The sequence below is a fragment of the Muscardinus avellanarius genome, assembly GCF_963383645.1.
Source record: "Muscardinus avellanarius genome assembly, chromosome: 5".
In the NCBI taxonomy this organism is placed as follows: Eukaryota; Metazoa; Chordata; class Mammalia; order Rodentia; family Gliridae; genus Muscardinus; species Muscardinus avellanarius.
Genome location: NC_137790.1, coordinates 141,003,051 through 141,026,000, shown reverse-complemented (window position 1 = coordinate 141,026,000; position 22,950 = coordinate 141,003,051). Strand labels below are relative to the sequence as shown.

The window sequence follows — 22,950 nt, the reverse complement described above, 5'->3', positions numbered from 1 at the left end:
GCGTTTACCCAACAGCCAGCCTGCCTGGGGAGACAATATTTGAAAAACACAGTGCTGAAACTTGGACCTGCCAGGGAGGTGGGGGCTCCACAGGAGACTATGCCACTGGCTCAGACCCTGCCCCAAGCCCCTGGACACCCCAGCTCCTCTTCTGTGCCCTTAGGGACACAGCTGGAGCTTTTCTGTGGCAGGAAGTCCTTCTGCCTATCTGACCTGGGGCTTTCCTGCTTTGATTTTAGTAGAAGTGGGCCCTCTTGTTCTCTGCTCCTCTTTTCAGCTGGTACAGCCTCTTCTGCTTTGGGCTGTCTGTGCATGTCTCACTTATCCCCCCAACTCTCTCATGCCCCCTCGTCACCCCAATAGCCAGCTCCAGACTGGCTGGAGCAGGAAGGGATGGATCCCCCCTTCCCCATCCCTCCAGGTGGGAAAGACACTGAGGGCTCTGAGGATGCTGTGGGGGACAGGGGCGTCTCCAGCCGCTCCATTAGCTCTGGTGATCCCAGGCCAGCGGCCTGGTCTTCAGGCTCCCCTGTGTATGTAAGAGGTCTGCATGTGGGGCCTCTCGTGGCCCAGGGCTGGGCATGTAAGCGTGGAGAACCCCCCCATGACTCTGCTCAGGTAGAAACTGAGAAACTGCCCAAAGGAAATGATGGTAGGGACCGCGTAGTCACCTGCTTCACATCACCTGCTTCACGCATGCCAATCTTGCTTCCTCCAGGTGTCTGCAGAGCCGCCTGCTTCCTGGGCCCTCGGCCCCTCCCACGATGCTGGTCGCTGGCCTCCTCCTCTGGGCTTCCACATTGACTGGGGCCTGGCCGACCAGCCCCACCCAGGACCACCTCCCGGCCACACCCCGCGTCAGGCTCTCTTTCAAAGGTAAGCAGCTGTGGGCTTCCAGAAACCATCCTTTCTTCCTAGCACTGGGCGCTACCACACAGGAAGGAGGAGGGTCAGGGCAAAAAAGGGACAAAGGGCACAGCCTTGCGCAGGGACAGGGGATCTGGTGAAGCTGGGAAGGACTGGAGCCAGATCACTTGGAGTTTGGAGGAACCTGGACAGCCACCTGGGTTCAGGGAGAAGGCATACCTTGAGGGCCTGGCTCCCAGACCTCCAGAGAGCGCTTTGCCTGGAAAGTCCTAGGAAGGTTTTGTTTTTGTTTTTTCCTTTGCTGAGGGCTCTTGCTATCTTGCTGGGTCTGATTTTGAACTCCTAGGCTTCAGCAATCTTCCCACTTCAGCCTCCTGAGTAGCTGGGACTACAGGTTCCTGCCATGGGCCCAGGTCCACTGGAGGGCTTTACTGAGGGGCCAGGTCCACAGCCTGGGAGTGCTGTGGCCCCAGCTCTGTCCCCTTCGCACCCGGCCACCAGGCTGGTGAACACTGGGTGCTCATACCTAAGTCAGCACTAGTCCACCTGGCTGGCTGCTTCCTCCAGGGGGCGGTCCTGAGAGTCTGCCCTGGGCCTGGGGTGAGGGGCAGCAGCCACACCAGGGCCAGGGAGCCTGGGGTCACTGCTGAGCTCTCAGCCTCAGCTGTCCTGCAGCCAGGGTAACTTCCTCCAGCCTCCTGCCCTGGGTGGGACCGGCAGCCTTCCTTGGCTGGCCAGATTTCCGGGCAGCCATATTGGGTGGAAGGCTAAGTTGACCTTTCCTTCTCAGGCTTGCCTGAGCCCCTCCCCTGTCCTCAGCCCACCATGGCCTTGGTGGGAAGAGAGGGGCATCCCTGTGGATGTCGGAGGCTGTGCCCGGGTGGGCAGAGAGGGGTTAACACATTTGGGTGAGAAAAATGCCCCCCATTTCCCAGGATTGGGAAGGTGAGATGTATTCTGCCATACCTCCACCCTTCCCTGGTGAAATTCCTTACAGCAGATTAATAAATCGTGAAGGGGCTGTCCCGCCCGCAGCTCCTCCCTGCCTGGGTGCCACCAGGGGCCTTTTCTTCCCCCACAGGGGAAGGCTCTGTCCTCACACCCTGGGGACCTTGTATCCATGCAAAGGAGCAAGGGGCTGGGGCATGGGGAGGACCTCTGCGTGTCCTTTTAGGCCTTCTGGGGCCGCTGGGGGCAAAGGCTCTGTCCCTATTTTCCAAAGGGCGAAACTGAGGTTCAGGGCAGAGCCAAGGTCAGACGGGAGGCAGAGGCCAGGCCAGAAACAGTCCTGGTGCCCGGCCTCGCCAGACCTTGCTGGCTCGTCCCTCTCAGCTCTGCAGCCGCCACCCACGGTGACTAAAAGCCATTTGCTGGCGCTGGCCCAGCGTGCTCCTGTGGTGGGGCTGGAGGTGGCCTGGGGCGGCCCACCGGGGCCGCTGCACCTTTGCCCAGGCAGCCCCCAGCTGGGAAGAACTTTGCCTGCTCACACCTGACCTGCCTCCCAGCTCTGTGCTTAGCCACAAAAACTTAGCAGATACTTGAGCCCTACTGTGTGCCGGCCCCCTCCCCCCAGTGACTCTGGGGGACAGGACGGGGTGCTCATGGGCAGGCTTGCAGAAAAGACAGCAGACACCCTGCTGGCCAGCGCTACTGGGAAGCCCAGGAGTCCTGGCTCCACCCCCATGTGTCCCCGACACACCGACACCGAGTGTGTACACATCACATGGCCCCCGGAGGAGGCCCCACCCAGGGTGTGGGCTGGAGTGTGGGCTGGAGTGGAGACCCAGACCCAGAGTAACGGGGTCCCGCAGCTGGGCCAGGGACTAGGAAATAGGCACAGCGATTTCTCCAGGCTGCGCATGAGGAGAGGGGTGATCTCAGAAGGACTGCTGCGCACCTGGGCTCCCAGACTCAGTATCTCCCTGGGCCGGGAGGTGCTGGCTCTGTTCTGGTAGGGCTAGGCCCTCCAAGGCGGGGGCACTGGCGTGAGGGGCCACCCCATCCAGGGCAGATGGAGGAACAAAGGCAGGAACCGAGGCCAGGCTTGACTTGTGCCCGCCCATCCGCCTGGCACCCCGGCCAGCTCTCCAGCCAGCAGGGTGTGAGGGCAAAGGTCCCCCGGCGTCACTGAGGCCCGGGGCTCCCGCAGCCCTCCTTGGCGTCCCTCAGTGGCCACAGCGTGGCCGGGCAGTGGCAGGTCCAGTGGGCAGCTTCCCAGGAGCCCCAGCCCCGGGCTCTGGAAAGCTCCTGGGTGCCTGGGGCTGGGAGCCTGGAAGCAGACCCTCTTCCCACCTCGCCGAGACCCAGAGCCCTCTTCAGCTGAAGCTACAAGCCAAGTCTGGGTGAAAAAGCGCTTCCTTCCCTGAGATGACCCGGCCCAGCACTACCTCCGCCCGGGCAGCGGCAGTGGCACTGGTGAGGTGCGAGGCCCTGCCAGGGCCTTTGTTCAGCGTGGGGACTGTTTACTCTTTCCCAGGAAGCCAACCCCCCCATGCACTGCTGCTGCCTGGACTGGCTTGGGCCAGGACTAGGTGCCAAGAGGTGTTTGGCAGGAGAGAAGGGTCTTGTGATGACAGTTAGCAAGGCTACTGGGGAAACTGAGGCGGGGCAGGAGCAGAAGATCACCTTGCAAGGGAGGTCAAGAAACATGAAAATGACAGAAACGGTAGGAGGTGCCAGGATGTCCCCAGGCTGCGGTCCCTCCGGGTTCCTCCCAGGCCCCAGGAGGGGCTGCCTGCATTTCCCAGCAGGAAGGAGGCTCAGGGGCTTCCCGGGCCACTCATGTGCTGGCCTTGCCGGGCTCTGATGCCTGAGCCTGTCCCAGGACCGAGAGTGGAGATGGGGTGGTGCTGTGGGCACGGCCTCCTGCTGTGAGCCGGGGCTGGAGGTCCCGCATCCTGCCCGCCCTCTGCCTCTGCCTGCTAGACAGCACAAGTGAGCCTTGCTTGTCCCCAGGCTGCCAACTCGGTCTGTCCATGGAGCAAAGTCCCCCGGAGCCCTCAAGTCAGGGATGGGCATGCCAGTGCCCCACAGGCAAAGGGTTTGAGTGTCTGGAGCCTCTCGGGACCTGGGCCCTCTGACGCAGGTGTCGCTGGCCGGTTCCCAGTGGGGACGGATGACTGGCTGGGGGCTGTTGCCATCCACCTACCTGCCATGGCCTGGCTCGGAGCAATGCCGCCACTCATGTGGCATCCGAGGACCAAGGTGGCCAGGATTTGTTGGAGATGACAAGGTTAGAAGTCAGCAGGGGCCAGCGTGTCCTCGGTCACTTGAGTTGGAGAGGAAGGCGCCCGATGGAGCAGGGCCTGGCCTGGCCTGGGAGCTAAAGGGCCTGCTTGTGCCACAGGGACTCCCTGCCTCCAAACCTGGGCTTGAAGCTGTCAGTTGCATAGCAGGGAGGAGGCCCAGGGCTTAGAGGCCAGGTTGACACCAGGGAGCTGGACCTGGCTCAGTGGCCTCCACAGCCACAGGGGGTTTGGAGCTACCAAGCCTGGTGAGAACTGGCCCATGGAGAAGGCAGAGATGGGGTCCTCGTGTTTGACCCGGAACTCACCTGTGGTCGGGGCCCTCCAGGTCCAGCCAAGCTTCGGATGAGACCGCCATTGGCGGGGCCTCCGCAACACAGGCCTTGTCTCTGGCCTGCTGGCACGTCGCCCGCCCCTCCCTGCTGGCTCTGGCTTCCCTTGGCACCGAACGAGGAGCTGTGCATGCTCAAAGAGTAAATCATGTTTCTTGGCAGCCCCCGCTGCTTCGTAATCGTAAAGAATTTAAAGAGAAACGGCTGGGATAAAAATCTCACTCAGCCCCATAAAGGCATCTTTCACCCGGCGGCCCCGGACACAGCGAGCCTCAGTGGGGCGCCTGGCTGCCAGCACCTGGTGTGCACCTCGGACCTCAGCCCCTGCAGAGGTGGTGCCAGCTCCGCCCAGGCCAGAGTGGGCAATTAGATTTGATTGAACACAGGTGATGGTGGTTGAGCTGGCTGGCCCTGAAAGGCAGGCAAACCCCAGCTCTGCCCGTGATGGCTGTGTGACCCCGTGTTGGCTGTGGGTAGGTAGACCTTGAGGGCCGAACTTCTCTGGGACTCCACCTCCTCCTGGGAAGTGGGGCTGAAGATGGTCCTGGCGCGACTGCTGCTTCTACCCCAGCAGCGAAGGATGCCTCCCTGACCAGGAAGGTGGCCGACAGGTGGCGGAGAGAAGGGGTGCCCGGGCAGTCTGCACCTCCCTGTGGAGTTCTAACCTTTGCTTAGGGAGATGGTGCTTGGAGAGGACTGCAGGCCAGAATTCCTGCCGTGGAAGAGGAAGTACCTCAGAGGGAGAGGGGTTGCGGAGGTGGGGGCAGGGCCGGGGGCCTGCGCTGGGCACCTTAGGCTCTTAGCTCTTCCCTGTGGCAGAGGCACTGCGTGTTGTGGGCAGGCCCAACGCTAGGGGCGCATCTCCGTGAACGGAAGCGGCCCGGCCAAGCTGAGCTCCTGAGCCCGCTGGGGCACCTGGCCGGCTGCAGGGACCCCCCAAGGCTCCCTGGACACTGATCTGGCTCCTGCAGCCCAGCGGGTATGTACTCGATGGCCTGACCTGGCCTGTCCTGGGAATCTGAGCCCCGCCTCAAGGGAGCCCTTGGAGAAGCAGGGAGGATTCCTGCTGCATTTTTCTTAGAAATAGCAAGAGGACCTTTGCCAGAGGCCTGGATGCCAGAAGGCTCCAGCCGAAATCCAAGCCCAGCTCACGTGGGCGCTGGAGCTTGGCAGGCCCGCAGCCCCCTACCCAGGCTGCCGGCGGCCCAGGGAGAGGGCGGAAGCTTCCTGGGCTCGGACTGTGGTCACCAGTCCTGACCCAGCACAGAATGGGGCCTGGGCAGAGGCTGCTGGCCTGGGATCCAGGGGACCAGCCTTTGTGTGGGGGGGTAGGGCCGCCTCCAAACACTGGCCCTCCTGCATGGCTTGCTTGGCTGTGCAGGGCTGTAGTGGGGGGCAAGCATCAGCTCCTCCAGGGACCAGGAAGCCCTTGGGGCCTGAGACCTCAGCTCCAGCCTCTCCTCCCCCACTCTCCTTCCTCCTCCCCCTCCTGCCTCTCCTCCAGGCCCGGCCCAGCCAAGAGCCCGCACCCCCTCCTCAGCAGAGTCTGCTGCAACCTCCTGCCTCTGGTTAGCCGAGCTGCCTCCCAGAGCTCCCTGGCAATGGCTAGGATTTCGGGGGCTCCTGCAGCAGCTGGGGCCCTCAGGTTGCTTGCACTGCCTTTTTTCTTTTTTTGGTACTGGGGATCAAATTCAGGGACTTTCTACCTCCAAGCTATACCCCCAGCCCTTTTTATTTTTCGTTTTGAAACAGGGTCTAGCTCAGTCACTGAGGCTGGCCTCGAACCTGTGTTTCTCCTGTCTCAGCCTCCTAAGTCCTGGGATCACAGGTGGACAGCCACAACCCCTTCCTGCCCCAGCACCAGGCCTAGGGGTTGCCGTCCCGGCCTGGCTGCTGGTTAAGAATTTCCCGGGCCCTGGGCCCAGCCCCACTGCAGCCTCCAGGGATCAGTGTGTTTTGTGCCTCAGTTTCCCCAACAGGATGACGGTGAGGGGCTGGTACTGTGGTATCCTGCGAGGGCGGTATGCTGAGGCTAGGGGGGATGCAGGAGCCCCAGGAGGGCCGCAGAGGGGGCTGGGCGCAGGCAGGGGAGGGTCTTGACACCCACCAGCCCGGTAGGTCCCATGCTGGCCTGTCTGGCTGGGTGATTTATCAGGGTAAATGAGCCATGGAGAGTCTGTTGTCTTTTGCTGTCCCAGGAGGAGGAGGAGGTGGTGGAGGAAGGAGTGAGGGGTTTCCGGGCCAGGTCTGGAATGTGGGAGGAGGGGTGGGGCCGGGCCTTTGGGACTGGGGGCAGCTCAGTCAGCTACCTCTCTCCACCTAGAAAAGGATGGCCCAGCCCTCCCTCTGGGGATAAACCTCCCCGACCTTTTCACCCTTCTTGGGCCACACGCCTGGCCAGTCCCCTCCACCAGCTGCAACAGGTCTCTTGACCACACTGTGTCCTTCCCAAGCTGAGCTGACCAGTGTGTTCTCACAGGGAACTGCACCGGGGTCTCTGAAGACCTCCTGGTCCCCTGAACCTTCGGCCCAGGCCTGGGGGTCAGGTGCCCGGGGCCATGTGATGGCAGTGGCAGTGGCAGGCCTATCTAGAGAGCCCCCATATGCAAGGACGGAGGGTCAGAAGTGCCTGGGCATCGTGGGGGCGGACAAGGCGCAGGCTGGGTTCTGGCCTTGCTGCTCTCCCTCCTTGGTCTTCCAGGCGTGAGGATGAGCACCCCAGCCCGTCCTCCTGGGCGGGGCAGATGGGCACTGGGGCAGAGCGGGCGTGGGAACAGCATGCCTGGGCCTGCGGGCCAGCCCCAGCCCCAACAGGGAGGGAAGAGGGAGCGCCGGCTGGCTCTCACCAACGACCCTGTGTTTACTGAACAGCTGGGATGTTTACAGTAGCCCCTTGTTCCAGAGGACTTCCCATCTCCAGGCCTGGGGCTCCTCACCTCCCACTTCACCTCCACACCCCCCCGGGAGGGCTGAACCAGGGAGGCCAGCCTTCCGCGCCTGGGCCACGCCTGCGCCTCCACTCTCGCTCTAGGTGGTGAAATATGGTAACTGGGTCCCGGTTCAGACATTGAAATTAAATTCAGAGTGGTTATTGAATATAAACACGAGGAGTCATTTACATGTTAATTATGTTGAATGGACTGCAAGGCCATAATTAGTCGCTAATTGGGTGAGAGCGGCTGTAATTGGTTTCGTTGGCACCGACCTGGCTCACCTGCCTGGGGGGTGCTGGTGGCTCCTGTGGAGGCCTCTGGGTCTTCACGCTGGCAGGTTTGGCCAGGGAGGGGATTGGGGCAATATTGAGGGGCTTAGAAGGGCCAGAGGGAGATGGAGCCTGCCGCCCAGGAGCACAGCTTAGGCCCAAGGCAGGACTCTAGGTCCAGCTTCCGGGGTTCCCATCCAGAGCACCCAGGGGACAGGGGACCCGCGGTGACAGCCTCTCCTGCCCAGCCCCAGGTAAGACCTGGCTCTACCAAGGGGCAAGAGCCAAGAGGCCTCAGAGTGCAGGCTGCGGGCCTGTGGGCGCTGGCTCCTGGGGCGGCCCGCTCAGCAGTGAGGTCTTGTGGAGGGTATGAGTGGGGTATGCGTGTAAGCTGGGCTGGCCTGTCCCCGGCTCAGCCTGGCTGGGGCTCCAAGCTGCAGGGCTGTGGCCAGGGGCTGAGGCCTTCCGGCTGGCCGCTCATTAAAAGAGGATTAGGCTGGGAGCCAGGGGGCCAGTCTAGCCCCTGGGGCTTCCTCTGCCCCCCCCCCCAGCTCTGGGGAGTGAAAGAGGGCCACCCTCCTAAGGGCCCACAGGGATGTCCTGTGGGGCAGCCTCCGTCTCTCCCAGAAGGTCAGGAGGCCTGCCTGCCCATGGATGAAGCGCTGACAAAGCCACTTCTTCACGCTGCGCCTCTTTGCCCCCACCCTCATTTCTCCTCTGCTGAGGCTCAGAGCCCTCCTAGCCCACCCGAGGTCAGAGGTCAGGCCCGGCTGCAGAGACCTGTCTATCACCTGTCAGTCCGCAGCTCTGCCTCCCTGGCAGACCAGGGAGGCGCCTGTCAGTCAGACCCTACTGCTTTGTGAGGCTGTAACCGAGGGGGTGGGGTGCCACCTCTGCTCCTTTCTGTGGCTGCCCTGCCTCACTGAGCAGACCTGGTGCCTTGGAGACCAGGCCGCAGAGGGCTATGGACACGCCCCTTGGGGCCTGGCCTGGCCTACAGTCTTTATTTATTTATTTATTTATTTATTTTTGGTGGTACTGGGGTTCCTGGAAGCCCTTCTTCCTCCGGGCTACACTCCCAGACCTATTTTTATTTTTGGAAACAGGGTCTCTTATGCCAGCAAGGCTGGCTTAGAACCTGCGCGATCCTCCTTTCTCTGCCTCCCAAGCGTGGGGATTACAAGCGTGCGCCACCACGCCCGGCTATTTTTTATTTTTTACTTTTTATTTTTTTGCAGGTCTGGGGGTGGAATCCAGGGGTATTTGACCTCTGAGCTACACCCCCCTGCCCTATTTTTTATTCTTTATCTTGAAACCAGGTCTCACTAAGTTGAGGAGGGCCTAAGTAGCTGAGGCTGTCCGCGAACCGCGACCCTCCTCTCAGCCTCCCAAATGCTGGGATTACAAGCGTGCGCCAGCACGCCCGGCTCTTATTTTACTTTTGAAACAGAGTCTCACTAGGTTGCTGAGTCTCAGTACTTGCTGAGGCTGACCATGAACCTGCCATCCTCCTGTCCCAGCCTCCTAAGTACTGGGATGACAGGTGCATGCTACCACGCCTGTCCCAGCCTCCTTTAAAGGAAGGCATCACTCTGCTTTGCAGAGATGGAGAGAGGCCCAGGGCCCGGCCCCAGCACTGGGGTGTGTGCTGCAGCCCGGGCCAGAGCCTGCGTTGGCCCTGGGAGAGGCCTAGAGCTGGGAGTGACTGCGGAAATGAGGTGTCTGTCCCAGAAAAGGCTCTTCCTCCCCGGATGCCGCCCCACCAAGCCCAGGCCACGCTGGGAGAAGGCGAGGCGGGGCTCCCCCAGGCGGGCCCTCCCTCCCCCAGGTCACAGCTTAGCCGGCCCCCTACATCTCTCCATGGCCTCAGGGAGGGGTGGCGCTGGGCCTGGGGTAAGTTGGGTAGAGGCAGGGATGCTCCGAGGAGGTGACCAGACCGGGTTCACATCTCCCCCCCCCCCCCGTGTCACCTGGGCCCCAAGTCCCTCTCGGGGAGCCGGGACCAGTAGGACCTAGCTCTGCTGATGCTGCACGTGTCCTCAGGGAGTCCAAGGTCTGCCTGACCACCTGCTCTGACTTTTTATTTTGTACTTAAGATTGAATTCAGAGACATTTTACCTCTGAGCTGCACCCCCAGCCCCCGCTTCTTTGTGGCAGTAGAGATTGGATGCAGGGTGTTCTACCTTCGAGCTATACCCTCAGCCTGCTTGCTAGCTTGCTTTTCAGTACTGGGGATGGAGCCCAGGGGCATTCTACCTCCAAGCTACATCCCCAGTCCTATTTTTTATTCTTTATTTTGAAACAGGGTCTCACTGAGTTGCAAAGGGCCTCACTAAGTAGCTGAAGCTGGCTGCGAACTAGGATCCTCCCATCTCAGCCTCTCTCTCGAATGCTGGGATGCCAAGCGTGTGCCACTGCGTCTGGCTTCATTCTTTATTTTGAAACGGGTCTCACTGAGTTGCAGGGGACCTCACAAGTTGCTGAGGCTGGCCACAACCTGCGATCCCCTATTTCAAGTACTGGGATTACAAGTGTGCGCCAGCTTAGTCTTTGAGACAGGGTTTTGCTAAGTCGCCGAGCGTCTCTCTCTCTCTTGTTGAGGCCCGCCTTCAACCTGTGGTCCTCTGGTCTTAGCATCCTGAGTGCCGGGATTACAGGCTTGAGCCACTGCACTGGGCTGCCCCGGCTTCTTGGAGGAGTACAGACCTGCAGTTCCTTTCTCTTGTGGCACACAGCTGGGGCCAAGGCACTGACTGCACCGTGTGTTACCTGATCTTGGTTGCGTACCGCTCTTCCAGGGCCTCAGTCTACCTGTCTGCAACTAGGGACTGTCAGTACCTTTGCTTCCAAAGCCATTGGCGTTCCCACTGTAAGTTAATAAGGCCAGAGCCCAGCCAGGTGTGGTGGCACACACCTGTAATCCCAGTACTAGGGAGGCTGAGGCAGGAGGGTCCCAAGTTCAACCCCAGCCTCACCAACTTAGTGGGACCCTAAGCAACCTAGCAAGACTCTATTTCAAGATAAAAAAATAAAGGTCTGGAGGTGTAGTTCAGAGGTTCAGTGCCCCTGAGATCAATCTTCAGTGTCAGAAAATAAAATAAAATAGAAGTCAGGCCAGAGCCCTATGCCTAATTCTGTCTGGGACACTGGAAGCCCCTCCCCCTCTGCCTTGGTTTCCCTCCCTGCACTGGTCTGGATGAATGGTTTTGGATTCAGCTCTGCTTTTAGGAGTCGGGGAGGGTGAGGCCATGCTGGAGTCATTGGGGAGGGCTGGGGCTGAGTCAACAGGAAGCTCCTTCCTTCCTTCCCCCTACCCCCTGTACCAGGAGTGGGTAGCAGGGATGGGATGGGGGGTGGGTGTCCTCCAAGGGTTTGTGACATTGGCTTCCTCAGAAGGAAGCGGGTTTCCTCAGGGAAGGAATTCAGGACCTCATTATCCCAACTCTCCTGTCCTCATAAGGCAGAGACGCCATGGAATTGGTGGGGGGGACCCAGGAACACCCGGCTGCCTGGCTGCTCTGCCATGGCGGCAGGACCCCACGCAGGGTCACCCCATGCAGGGTCACCGTGCCCGTCAGTGCCGGGAGGGCCCCACATATTCAGGCTTAAAAGTGTGGCTCAGAGAGCCAGAGTGGCCTACTGGGGCCCGGCCAAGGTTTCCAGCCCGGGTCCCACCCCTTCCCCATCCTGCTCGGCCTCCTGGGGGCCTCTCCCCCGCCACCATTTCCCCAGTGACAAAGCATTGAAGCATCGTGTCCTGTGATGCCAGAGGGTCCTGGACCCCAGAACCATTGACGCCATATCCTGTGGCCGCTGGGAGGGTCCCAGAGGTCCTGAGTCATGTGTCCTGTGGATGGAGGGTGAGCCACCTTCCGGGCCTGGCCCTGCTCTAGGCAGGCCTGGCTCCAGCCCCCCCCCCCCCGCCCCGCCCGGCTGTCACTTCCCTTCCTGGCCCCAGCGTGCTCACCTGCAAGCTGGATGTGTGAGCACGAGGCCTAGCACGTGGCAGGGGTGAGAGGCGCCCGCACCCCACTGCACCCAGGCACCACAGGGAGGGGAGCGGCAGGAGGCGGGCAAGGCTGGCCTCTCGCCCTGCAACAGGCCTCCTCATCTGTGAGTGCGCACTCCTCAGCCTTCCTCTCAGCAGGCGCTGGATCCTGGGGCGCTGGGAATTTGGGAGTGGGTGGGAGCTGGGATGTGGCTCTGGGTCTGGATTATGGCTGGCTAGGTCCCTGGAGCTGGAGGTCTGGAGCCTCTGCCGCCTCCCCCAGGTGCCCTGAGCCCAGCAGGACGCCTAAGGGCAGAACAGCAGTGCCCCAGCCAGGGTATAAATAACCCCTGGCGGCTGTCCCTGCCGGGGCTCCACTGGCAGCCCCGCTTCCTCCCTGGCCGACCACGGGGCGGGGAGTGTTTACTGTCCTGTTGTCACCGTGATGGGGTGGCCAGGCGGGGGCTCGAGTGCCCACAGCAGGTGTGGGGCAGGTGCCCAGGCTGCCCTGCCCAGGACTTCAGAGGCGCCGCCGGCCAGCCGGGCAGGCGAGGCCACCGCCAGGCAGGGATCAGCCCTTTGATCTCTGGCGTCCTGGCGTCCCTGCGTCCCGGGGCTGGCCAAGGTCATCACCTGGATTTCCTTGTTGCTACGCAGTCTGGTTTGGACAGGGCAAGGCCTTACCTCCGTCCCCCTCAGGGTGAGGTCCTAGCACCAGGCGTGGCTCTGGGTGGGCCCTTCACTGCCCTGCATCCCTGACACGCTCCCAGGCCGTCCCCCAGCCCCCCAGGGTCCCTGGCACGGCAGCTGGAGTTGGGTCAGCAGGTCCGTCCAGCTGAGCCACCTGCAGGAGCTGCCGTGGGGCTGCGCTCAGGGCCTCAGCCCAGCTGTCCCTGCTCCAGGTGCTCGGTGGGACGCGGTCACCCCGCGCAGGGACCCCTCAGCTGCGGGGCATTTGTGCACACCTGCACACCCGAGCCATGTGTGCATCTGTGTGCCGCCATCTGAGCCCCGTGTGTGAGCGCACCTCTTCCTCATCAGCTTCTCCCGCTGAGCTGAAAGGAGCTGGGGTTGGGTAGAGGAGGGGCTGGCGAGGACCCTCTGCTCCCCGGTGCGGATCCCAGGCTTCCCAGACTCCCGGGCCTGTCCTTGGCTGAGCTCTCTCCTTTCATCCCCAAGGAGCAGGGCTTCCCCATGTCCCTGAGAAAGGGCCGCGGCTGGCGGCCCGGGCAGAAGAGAAGCCCAGGACTCAACAGGACCTGTCCCTCCAGCCCAGGACCCTCTGGCCAGGGGCACCTCCCTCAGAGGCTCCTGCCATGCCTGAGGGCTGGGCAGAGCCTCAAGTGTGGGGGGTGGCTCCCTCGGGGCTTTCAGGTGCCCTGGCTGGCCCTTCTGACCAGGTGGGGGCCGTGCTGCACCAGCTATGCCCTCTGCCTGGTGGGCAGCCGGAGTGTGGACAGGGCGACTAGGCCCTGTGCCAGCGTCTGCTCATTAACCCTCTGAGGCCCTTGGGAAGCTGGCCCCACCCTGGGCGTGGGAGCAGTGAGCCCGCCTGGAGCTCTAGTGCCTTGCACTGGCCGCCGTCCCCATCAGGACCTCAGTTGGGGAGTGGCTCCTTTGCCAGCGTGCCTGTCTGTACCCCTTTCTCTTCCCGGACTGCCAGGGACTGGAGACGACGAAGCTGGAGGCTAAGACAGCTGTGTAGAGGTGTCCTGACAGACACCCGGCCTCAGTGTCCCGGCCTGTGTGGCCAGCCGACCCCGAGGGGCTTAACCGGTGCTCTGCCCCTCCCCACAGAGCTGAAGGCCACGGGCACCGCCCACTTCTTCAACTTCCTGCTCAACACCACCGACTACCGCATCCTGCTTAAGGATGAGGACCACGACCGCATGTACGTGGGCAGCAAGGACTACGTGCTGTCCCTGGACCTGCACGACATCAACCGGGAGCCCCTCATTGTAAGGACCGTCCTGAGCGGAGCGGGGCGGGCAGGAACCGCAGGCGCCCAGCCCCACTAACCTTGACCCCATCCGCAGATCCACTGGGCGGCCTCCCCCCAGCGCATCGAGGAGTGCGTGCTCTCGGGCAAGAATGGCAACGTGAGTGTGGCTCCCGGGGAGCGGGGTGGGCTTTGGGCGGCTCGGCCTCACGGCTTCCGCTCTGGTCCCAGGGCGAGTGCGGGAACTTCGTCAGGCTCATTCAGCCCTGGAACAGGACGCACCTGTACGTGTGCGGGACGGGTGCCTACAACCCCATGTGCACCTACGTGAACCGCGGCCGCCGAGCCCAGGTAAGCCCTGTGCCGTGGGCGGCCGCCCAGCCTGGTGCTCTGTGAGCCTGGGTGAGTGACGGGTCTGTGTCCTCAGCGCCCTTCTCACAGGCTCACCGGTCAGTGCGGAGGCGGCAGAGCTAGCGCCAGGCTCCTAGCACGGCATGCGGCCAGCTCGGTGCCTTCCACAGTTCTCAGAGCTGTGCCTGCCTGCGACTGGGGCGCCGGACGCCCAGGCTGGCCTCCCCTGTGGCCTGGGGAAGCTGCCTTCCTCCCGGGCCAGGGGCCGGGGAGCACCCCTCCCAGCTCTGCCTCCTGCCTGCTTCTGCCCCTCCATTTCCATGTGGGTGTGTGCACGAGCTGGCGTGACTTTGTAGGGCTTGTGTGTTGTGAGCGCAACTGGGCCTGAGGGGCTCCTGTGTGTGCGGGCGCGTGTCAGGCCTGTGTGTGCGCGATTACGGACGGTAGGGCCCGTGTGGCGTGAGAGACTGGCAGCCCAAGCCCGCTCCCCCAGCCCCCGCCACCCTTCGCTCTAACTCTGTCCCTCACCTTCCCAGGCCCCGCCGTGGACCCAGACGCAGGCGGTCAGAGGCCGCGGCAGCAGAGCCACAGATGGCGCCCTCCGCCCGACACCCACGGCCCCGCGCCAGGTGGGCCTCACCCCTCCAGGCCTGTGCCTGGCAGCTCCGGCTGTCAGCTCGCCCTGGGCTGGCCTCCTTGGCTCCCCTCCACCCCCACCACGCCCCACAGCGGCCCTCAGGCCCTGAAGGCAGGTGTGGATTCTCAATGTGACCCCGCAGGCAAGAAATCTTGAAGCCATCAGGTGGGGAGACAGGAGCCCTCAGCCTGGGGACACGCGTGGAGACAGCTTGAGCTGGGCCAGCAGACGCCTGACTCCCTTCCTCTCACCTCGGGCGGGCGGGAAGGCCGCGCTCCCTGTGTCCCTGCCGGGCCTCCCGTGCTCACCTGGGGTCCTGACTCCCTTAGGGCCTCCTGGGGTGGTCAGCCCACTAGGCAGGACAGAGCCGAGCTGGGGCTGGGCCGGGGCGGGCAGGGGGGCAGGGGCTGCCGGTGAGTGACTGACAGAGTGTGCGCAGCGGGGAGCGCGAGGGGCCGGCCGCTCCGTGTGTGCGCAGGGTGTGAGCGGCAGTGCGTGTGGGCTGCGTGTGCAGCCCCGTGTGTGTAGGAAGGCATGTGTGCGGTGTGACTGGAAGCGGGCCTGTGTGTACCTTCCCATGTCCATCCTGCCACCTGCTGCCTCCCCTGCCGCTGCGCCGCTGCCCTTCCCTGCCTGCCCTGCCAGGCCACGGGCTCACCTTGGCCCTGCCTTCGCTGGCCTTCCTCCTGGCATCTCCCAGGCTGGGAGGTGTGGGGGTGGTGAATTAAATGTGGTCTGGGTGGGATCCCCCATTCCTGGCTCCCTGTGAGCTTTGGCGCCCGGGGCCCTGCTGAGAGGCCGGAAGACTGGCCTGTTCTACCCTGAGGACCAAGGTAGAGCACAAAGCCAGGGATACAGAGACCTCAGAGCCTCCAGCCTGCTCAGGCCTGATGGCAAGAGAAGGAACTCGGGCCCTTGCGCGGTGGCCCTACCACGGCCGGGTCTGCATCCCTTTGTGGCCCAAGACAGGCAGCCACAACTCAAGAGTCGGGCCTCACGGTGTCCTCCTAAGCCAGTTATCATGGGGGTCTCATAAACCCACCCCCTGCCGTCTCATGGCCCCCAAGACCGGGCTGTCTGGGACTTGAATCTGTGTCTTGGCTGGGGGCTTAAGACTAGGAAGCAGGTCCCCTAGAACCACAGCCGGCTGTCCCAGACACCTGGCCCCAGGACAGCAAGTGCAGGCTGGGCTCTGGGCCTCATTCTCGCCCTGGGAACCTGAAGGCCCTACCCATCATGGCTGGGACTGTGGACAGTGCTGAGCCCTCCTCTGCCCTGCAGGATTACATCTTCTACCTGGAGCCCGAGAGACTGGAGTCAGGGAAGGGCAAGTGTCCCTACGATCCCAAGCTGGACACAGCCTCGGCCCTCATCAGTGAGTTCCCCCACCCACCCTGCTTCTACAGTCTGAACACGTCCACCAGAGTGGGGGCATCAACCCTTGCCCGGGTAGAGACCAGGGGCCCTCCCTGGCAGGGAGAAGCAAGCTGGACCGCGGGGTGAGCTGAGGGCAGAGACAAGGTGGCGTGACTCCTCATCCAGCCCCCTGGAGGCCGGTCACCCCAGGAATGCACAGTGTGGTCTTCGCAAGTGGGGCTGTAGAGGGCCTGGAGAGGTGAAGCTGCTGAGCTGGCCTGAAGGTGGCGGGGCCTCGGCTCAGTCTCCGTGTGTGGGAGGCTCGGAGGGTCCCCGCGGAGCAGGGAGGCCCTGGCTCTGGCCAGCTGAGGAGAGCATGCTTCTGAACAGGACAAGGGTCGGGGCAAGTTGGGGTACTTCTCTAAGGAGGGGTCCTGTCTTGGGGCTCGGGAGCAGCTGCTGCCCCTGGTCCAGGTACTCTGCCTGCTTCTGGCCATTCAGCCCAGTGCCTGGAGAAGCTGCTGGGCCCTGTGCCTCCTGCGAGCCTGGGAAAGGCCCCGGCCGGGCGGGCCTTGGCTTCCCCCTGACAAATGAGAAGGCTCCAGCCGGATGGTGGGCCCAGACCAGCCAGTGCCTGGGCAGGCTTAGCAAAGGCTGAGTGGTGTGCACACCAGCTCAGGGCTTCTGTGAGCCAGTTAAACACAACACGCCTGTAATCCCAGGGCTTGGGAGGCCAAGACAGGAGGGTCACAGGTTCCAGGCCAGCCTTAGCAATTTAGTGAGACCCTCAGTAACAGACCCTCCCTGTTTTAAAATAAAAGATCTAGGGCTGTAGCGTAGGGGTAGAATTCCCCTGAGTTTGATCCCCAATACCAAAAAAGAAAAAACCATAAAGCTTATAATCAAATAAATTATAATATTAAAACAAAGGTGATGACAATAGCTAATACTCAGAACTAATTACTTCCTAATTTTTTTGCTACACATTTTATTTTTATTTATCTATTTAGTGGAACTGGAGATTGAACCCAGGGGCATTCTACCTCCAAATTACGCCCCCAGCCCTATTTTTTATATTTTATTTTGAAACAGGGTCTCACTGAGTAGCTGAGGCTGGCGCAAACCTGCGATCCTCCAGTCTCAGCCTCCTAGGTACTAGGATTACAAGCATGCGCCCCATGAGCGGCCGGCTACACGTTATTACTACCTGTGCTCTGGGGCTGTGTTCCTCTGTCCTGGTGTAGACAGTGGTGTTGGCGGCTCTGCCCAGCTCCGGTGGCCTCAGGTCAGCAGCTGAGCTCAGTAGCTGAGGGAGGCTCATCACAGGAGCTGGCCGTTGCTACTAGACACAGCCCTCCCAGAGCCAGCTGCCAACGCTCACCAGCACCCGGGGGTGGTGCCCTTCTGCCCATGGGGCCTGGGGGCCGTGGGACCCTGCCAGGGACATGGAGCTGTGTGGGCCTGGGCAAGGGGCAGCCGCCTGACTGCTGCCCGCACCCACAGATGAGGAGCTCTATGCCGGTGTGTACATCGACTTCATGGGCACGGACGCAGCCATCTTCCGCACTCTTGGGAAGCAGACAGCCATGCGCACGGATCAGTACAATTCCCGGTGGCTCAATGGTGAGCGCCCCTGGGGCCCTGCAGGAGCGCTCGGCCCTGTCCGGCCTGCCCAGCCGAGTGCAGGCGTGGCCCGGGAAAGGGGCGGCTTTAGCAGAGGGTCTCACGCAGCGCTGGCTCGCCCCCAGACCCGTCCTTCATCCACGCCGAGCTCATCCCCGACAGCGCGGAGCGCAACGACGACAAGCTCTACTTCTTCTTCCGCGAGCGGTCGGCGGAGGCGCCGCAGAGCCCCGCCGTGTACGCCCGCGTCGGGCGCATCTGCCTGGTAGGGCCCCCGCCGCGCTGAACCGCCCCCAGACCCCCGCCGCGCTGAGCCGCCCCCAGACCCCCGCCCGCTGAGCCCCCCCAGACCCCCGCCCCGCTGAGCCCTCCCTCAGACCCCCGCCCGCTGAGCCCCCCCCCAGACCCCCGCCCCGCTGAGCCCCCCCAGACCCCCCGCCCGCTGAGCCCCCCCAGACCCCCCGCCCCGCTGAGCCCCCGCCCCGCCGAGCCCCCCCAGGCCCCCGCCCGCTGAGCCCCCCCAGATCCCCCCCCGCCCGCTGAGCCCCCCCCAGATCCCCCCCCCGCCCGCTGAGCCCCTGCCCCGCTGAGCCCCCCCAGACCCCCGCCCGCTGAGCCCCCCCCCGCCCCGCTGAGCCCCCGCCCGCTGAGCCCCCCCCGACCCCCGCCCCGCTGAGCCCCCCCAGACCCCCGCCCGCTGAGCCCCCCCCCCCGCCCCGCTGAGCCCCCGCCCGCTGAGCCCCCCCAGACCCCCGCCCGCTGAGCCCCCGCCCGCTGAGCCCCCCCAGACCCCCGCCCGCTGAGCCCCCGCCCGCTGAGCCCCCCCAGACCCCCGCCCCGCTGAGCCCCCCCAAACCCCCCGCCCGCTGAGCCCCCCCCCCGCCCCGCTGAGCCCCCGCCCCGCCGAGCCCCCCCCAGGCCCCCGCCCGCTGAGCCCCCCCAGACCCCCGCCCGCTGAGCCCCCGCCCGCTGAGCCCCCCCAGGCCCCCGCCCGCTGAGCCCCCGCCCGCCCGCAGAACGACGACGGCGGGCACTGCTGCCTGGTCAACAAGTGGAGCACGTTCCTCAAGGCGCGGCTCGTGTGCTCCGTGCCCGGCGAGGACGGCATCGAGACGCACTTCGACGAGCTCCGTGAGTCCCGACGCGGCCGGGGGCGGGCGGGCGCGGGCGGGGGGCGGGCTGCCGCCCAGGCCCCCGGCACCTCTGCCTCTTCCACAGAGGACGTGTTCGTGCAGCGGACCCAGGACGTGAGGAACCCCGTCATCTACGCCGTCTTTACCTCCTCGGGGTGAGGCTGGGGCGGGGCCGGCCGGGGCGGGGCCTGGGGGCGGGGCTGGTGGGGGGCGGGGCCTGGCTGGGGGGCGGGGCCCAGGCCGCCACCGCCCAGCTGCCCGCCCTGCGCGCAGCTCCGTGTTCCGCGGCTCGGCCGTGTGCGTCTACTCCATGGCTGACATCCGCATGGTCTTCAACGGGCCCTTCGCTCACAAGGAAGGCCCCAACTACCAGTGGATGCCCTTCTCAGGGAAGATGCCCTACCCGCGGCCCGGCACGGTACGCCCTGCAGCCAGGTGCTGCGCGGGGAAGCGGAGGAGGAGGGCCAGGCAGGGCCGAGCCGAGCCTCGCGGCCCGCGCTGACCCCGCCGCCTCCCCGCAGTGTCCTGGCGGGACCTTCACGCCGTCCATGAAGTCCACCAAGGACTACCCTGACGACGTGATCAGCTTCATGCGCAGCCACCCGCTCATGTACCAGGCCGTGTACCCGCTGCAGCGGCGGCCGCTGGTGGTGCGCACGGGCGCCCCCTACCGGCTCACCACTGTCGCTGTGGACCAGGTGGACGCAGCTGACGGGCGCTATGAGGTGCTTTTCCTGGGCACAGGTACCCGCCGCTGCTCCCGGCCCCTCCCACGCTGGGCCCGGGGGTGGGGGAGTGCCGACCGGGCTGGAACCCGCCCTGCCCGAGTCACCACGGGCTCGCCACAGCCAGCTGTCGTAGTCAGCTTTTAAATCACTGTGATCAAAGTCCCAGACAAGTGCACGTTGGGGCAAAAAAGGTTCGTTTTAGGGCGCAGGATTCCAGAGGTCTGCCCGGGATCAGCTGGCTGGGTGGGAAGCTGAGACAGGAGGATCACAGGATCGCAGACAGCCTCAGCAACTTAGCGCGACTCCCAAAATAAAATAAGGCTGGGCACGGTGGTACACACTTAGAATCCCAGCACTGGGGAGGCTGACAGAACATCGCCGGCTCAAGGCCAGCCTCGACAAAGTAGTGAGGCCCTCTGCAACTTAGTGAGACCCTGCTTCCAAATAAAGAATAAAATAGGAGAGTGCCCAGTACCCCACACAGGCAGTTGCTAACCCGTCACCGGGGTTACCTACTGACGACATGCGAGGCCCTGCGGTCCACTGACTCACCTGTGAGCCTTTCTGCCAGTTGATGAGCTTTTCCAGGGGGTCGTCACATCCAGACCCCAGCATCAGCCCTGTCACCCTCGTCCTCGTCACCTCCCTTTTGCTAGGATAGCTGAAGATCAGGATAGCAGACCCCATTCCCATCCCCAGGAGAGCGGAGACACTGGGCACCTGGGGCCTCGTCTGGCAGGGAAGCTAACATACCTAGCGTCCATGGACTCAAATACAGGCACTCTGTCGTGTACACGCACGCCCCAGCATCCTGGGGGCGAGGCAGCCATCGCCGCAGCCCCCTTGGTCCCCTACCCTCTTCCCTGGTGCCAGGGAACACCTACAACCTCAGCACCAAACTCCACTGCCTTCGGGGGGTTGGGACCCTGGTGGGGAAGGGGCTGAGGCTTTGCCCCTTCCCCAGTGTCCCCAGCCCCACTGAGGTCCCGCCCGGCCCGTTCCAGACCGCGGGACAGTGCAGAAGGTCATTGTGCTGCCCAAGGATGACCAGGAGGTGGAGGAGCTCATGCTAGAGGAGGTGGAGGTCTTCAAGGTTTGTGGGATGCCCCGGTCCTGGCCGCCCCAGCCCAGCCCCCGCCATCAGCCCCAGGTCCCCAGCTAATGTCTGTCTTCTCCTAGGACCCAGCGCCCATTAAGACCATGACCATCTCTTCAAAGAGGGTGAGTCTTTGGCAGCATGGGCCGGGGGTCCGCATGGGGCCATGCCCTTGGCACAGGGATGGAGAAACAGGCACGGGACGAGGAAGAGGAGGAGCCCCGGCGGCTGCCAGTGTGGCTGTGTGGGGAAGGAACTGATGCCCTGCCCCGTCCCCAGCAACAACTGTATGTGGCCTCAGCCGTGGGCGTCACGCACCTGAGCCTGCACCGCTGCCAGGCCTACGGGGCCGCCTGTGCCGACTGCTGCCTCGCCCGGGACCCCTACTGCGCCTGGGACGGCCAGGCCTGCTCTCGCTACACAGCGTCCTCCAAGAGGTGTGGGTCGCCAGACCCTCGCGGTCCAGCCGGGCTGCTCCTGGGGGTTGGAGGTGGATGCGGATGCTTGGTGCTCAGCAATACATCACCGCCCGGGCAGGGGGCAGGCGTCCTGGGAGCACTCTCTCAAGAGCTGTCCTCCCGCAGGCGGAGCCGCAGACAGGACGTAAGGCACGGCAACCCCATCAGGCAGTGCCGCGGCTTCAACTCCAACGGTGAGGAGCGTGGGGGGCTGGGGCGAGGGCGCCCGGGCGGGGCTTTGGTGTCCCGTCACCTTTCACGCGGTGGATGCCCAGCGGGGCCCCCGGGTGCCTGCCGGAGACCGCCCGGGCGCCGCTGTGTCCGCTCAGGCCCCTCTCCATCCGCAGCCAACAAGAACTCGGTGGAGTCCGTGCAGTATGGCGTGGCGGGCAGCGCGGCCTTCCTCGAGTGCCAGCCCCGCTCACCCCAAGCCACCGTGAAGTGGCTGTTCCAGAGAGACGCTGGCGACCGGCGCCGAGAGGTGAGTTTCTGCGCCCACATACCGCACCGGGATGCGGTACCCTGGGACATCAGTGAGACGTAGTGCCAACCTGGTGCAGCCCCTGCTCCGTGAGCCCGCACGCCTCCTTTCTTGCGTGGAAATAGATGCAGAGGAGCCCCGTGGAAAGGCTCCACTGCAGGCTTTGTGGTACGCCTGACCAAGTCCCACACATGTGCCCACTGGGTGTGCCACCTTCCCTGGGTGAGCTCCCGGACATGGTAATCCTGTGCCGGTCCTCAGCTAGTGGAAAAGCCCCACAGACGCCCCTCTTCACCTGGAAAGTCCACGTGGGCACTGCAGCGGAGTATTCTCATTAAATGAAACTTAAATGCCGCGTGTGTGCCAAAATCCTCTTTCATTGAACAGGACCCTCCTGGGGTCCTCCCTCCTGAAAGGAAAATATGTGGGGACCCTTACTCGGCATCCCTCATGACGTGGACACTTCCCTAGGGCGTTCTTGGTATGTGGGAGTCCCTTGTGGGTTGCCGGCCTGGAGTGGCCAGAGGTGGCCCTGCTGGGAGCCGCAGGGGCGCGTGGCAACCCCTGAGACACCCCCCTCCCCGCAGATCCGTGCCGAGGACCGCTTCCTGCGCACGGAGCAGGGCCTGCTGCTCCGCGCTCTGCAGCTCGGGGACCGCGGCCTCTACTCCTGCACGGCCACCGAGAACAACTTCAAACACGTCGTCACACGGGTGCAGCTGCACGTATTGGGCCGGGAAGCCGTCCACGCCGCCCTCTTCCCCCCGCTGGCCGCCAGTGCCCCACCGCCCCCTGGCGCGGGCCTCCCCACGCCTCCCTACCAGGAGCTGGCGCAGCTGCTGGCCCAGCCAGAAGTGGGCCTGATCCACCAGTACTGTCAGGACTACCGGCGCCACGTGCCTCCCGGCCCCAGGGAGGCCCCAGGGGCACCGCGGCCGCCTGAGCCCCAGGACCAGAGAAAGCCCCGGAACCGCCGGCACCACCCTCCGGACACATGAGGCTAGCCGCCTGAACCTGTGTGGGTCAGCTTCATCCCTTTTAATATAAAAGATATATATATATATATATAAAATATCTATATTCTATACACACCCTGCCCCTGCAAAGACAGTATTTATTGGTGGGTTGTACATAGCCTGCCTCAGCGGCAGCTTCGTCCAGAACTTAGACCTGCACTGGTCAGAGATGACAGAAAACTCAGCCCGCCTCACCGGGCCCCCGCAAGTCGGCAGGGCCAGGCGGGACCGCACGGGCCCTAGACTCAGCTGGAAGTCCACTTGCTCCGAGGCCACCGCCAAGATCTGCAGGACACAGGGAGCCAGACCTTCTGGACGGGCCCTGGACCGACCGCGGCCGACCGTGCTGGGGGCAGGCATGGGCGCTGGGACTGCGTGGAGCGTGGGGTCGGGCTCAGGCACGCAGAGAAGGGAAGAAGGGGTCACAGGACTCTGGCCCCGCCTGGGCCAGGGTGCTCAGTCGAGGCCAGCCCTCCCCAGGTATTTATTCTCTATTTA

General features: G+C 63.8%; 1 protein-coding gene across 2 annotated transcripts; it reads left to right on the top strand.

Annotated features, from left to right (window-relative positions):
* Window positions 1–764: 764 nt before the first annotated feature.
* SEMA3F (semaphorin 3F) lies at window positions 765–22,434 on the top strand (the record flags this gene model as incomplete). Of its 2 annotated transcripts, XM_080696107.1 has the most annotated exons (18): window positions 765–876; window positions 13,432–13,592; window positions 13,671–13,733; window positions 13,805–13,924; window positions 14,461–14,553; window positions 15,843–15,936; window positions 17,421–17,540; window positions 17,666–17,805; window positions 18,557–18,671; window positions 18,759–18,828; window positions 18,947–19,091; window positions 19,195–19,417; window positions 20,406–20,494; window positions 20,581–20,622; window positions 20,777–20,934; window positions 21,082–21,149; window positions 21,303–21,436; window positions 22,024–22,434. In XM_080696107.1, 18 exons carry the CDS (start codon window positions 765–767, stop codon window positions 22,432–22,434), a joined length of 2,358 nt encoding a protein of 785 aa, XP_080552233.1. The 2 variants fall into 2 exon arrangements, with proteins under 2 accessions (XP_080552233.1, XP_080552234.1); XM_080696108.1 differs by lacking the exon at window positions 14,461–14,553.
* Window positions 22,435–22,950: the final 516 nt, after the last annotated feature.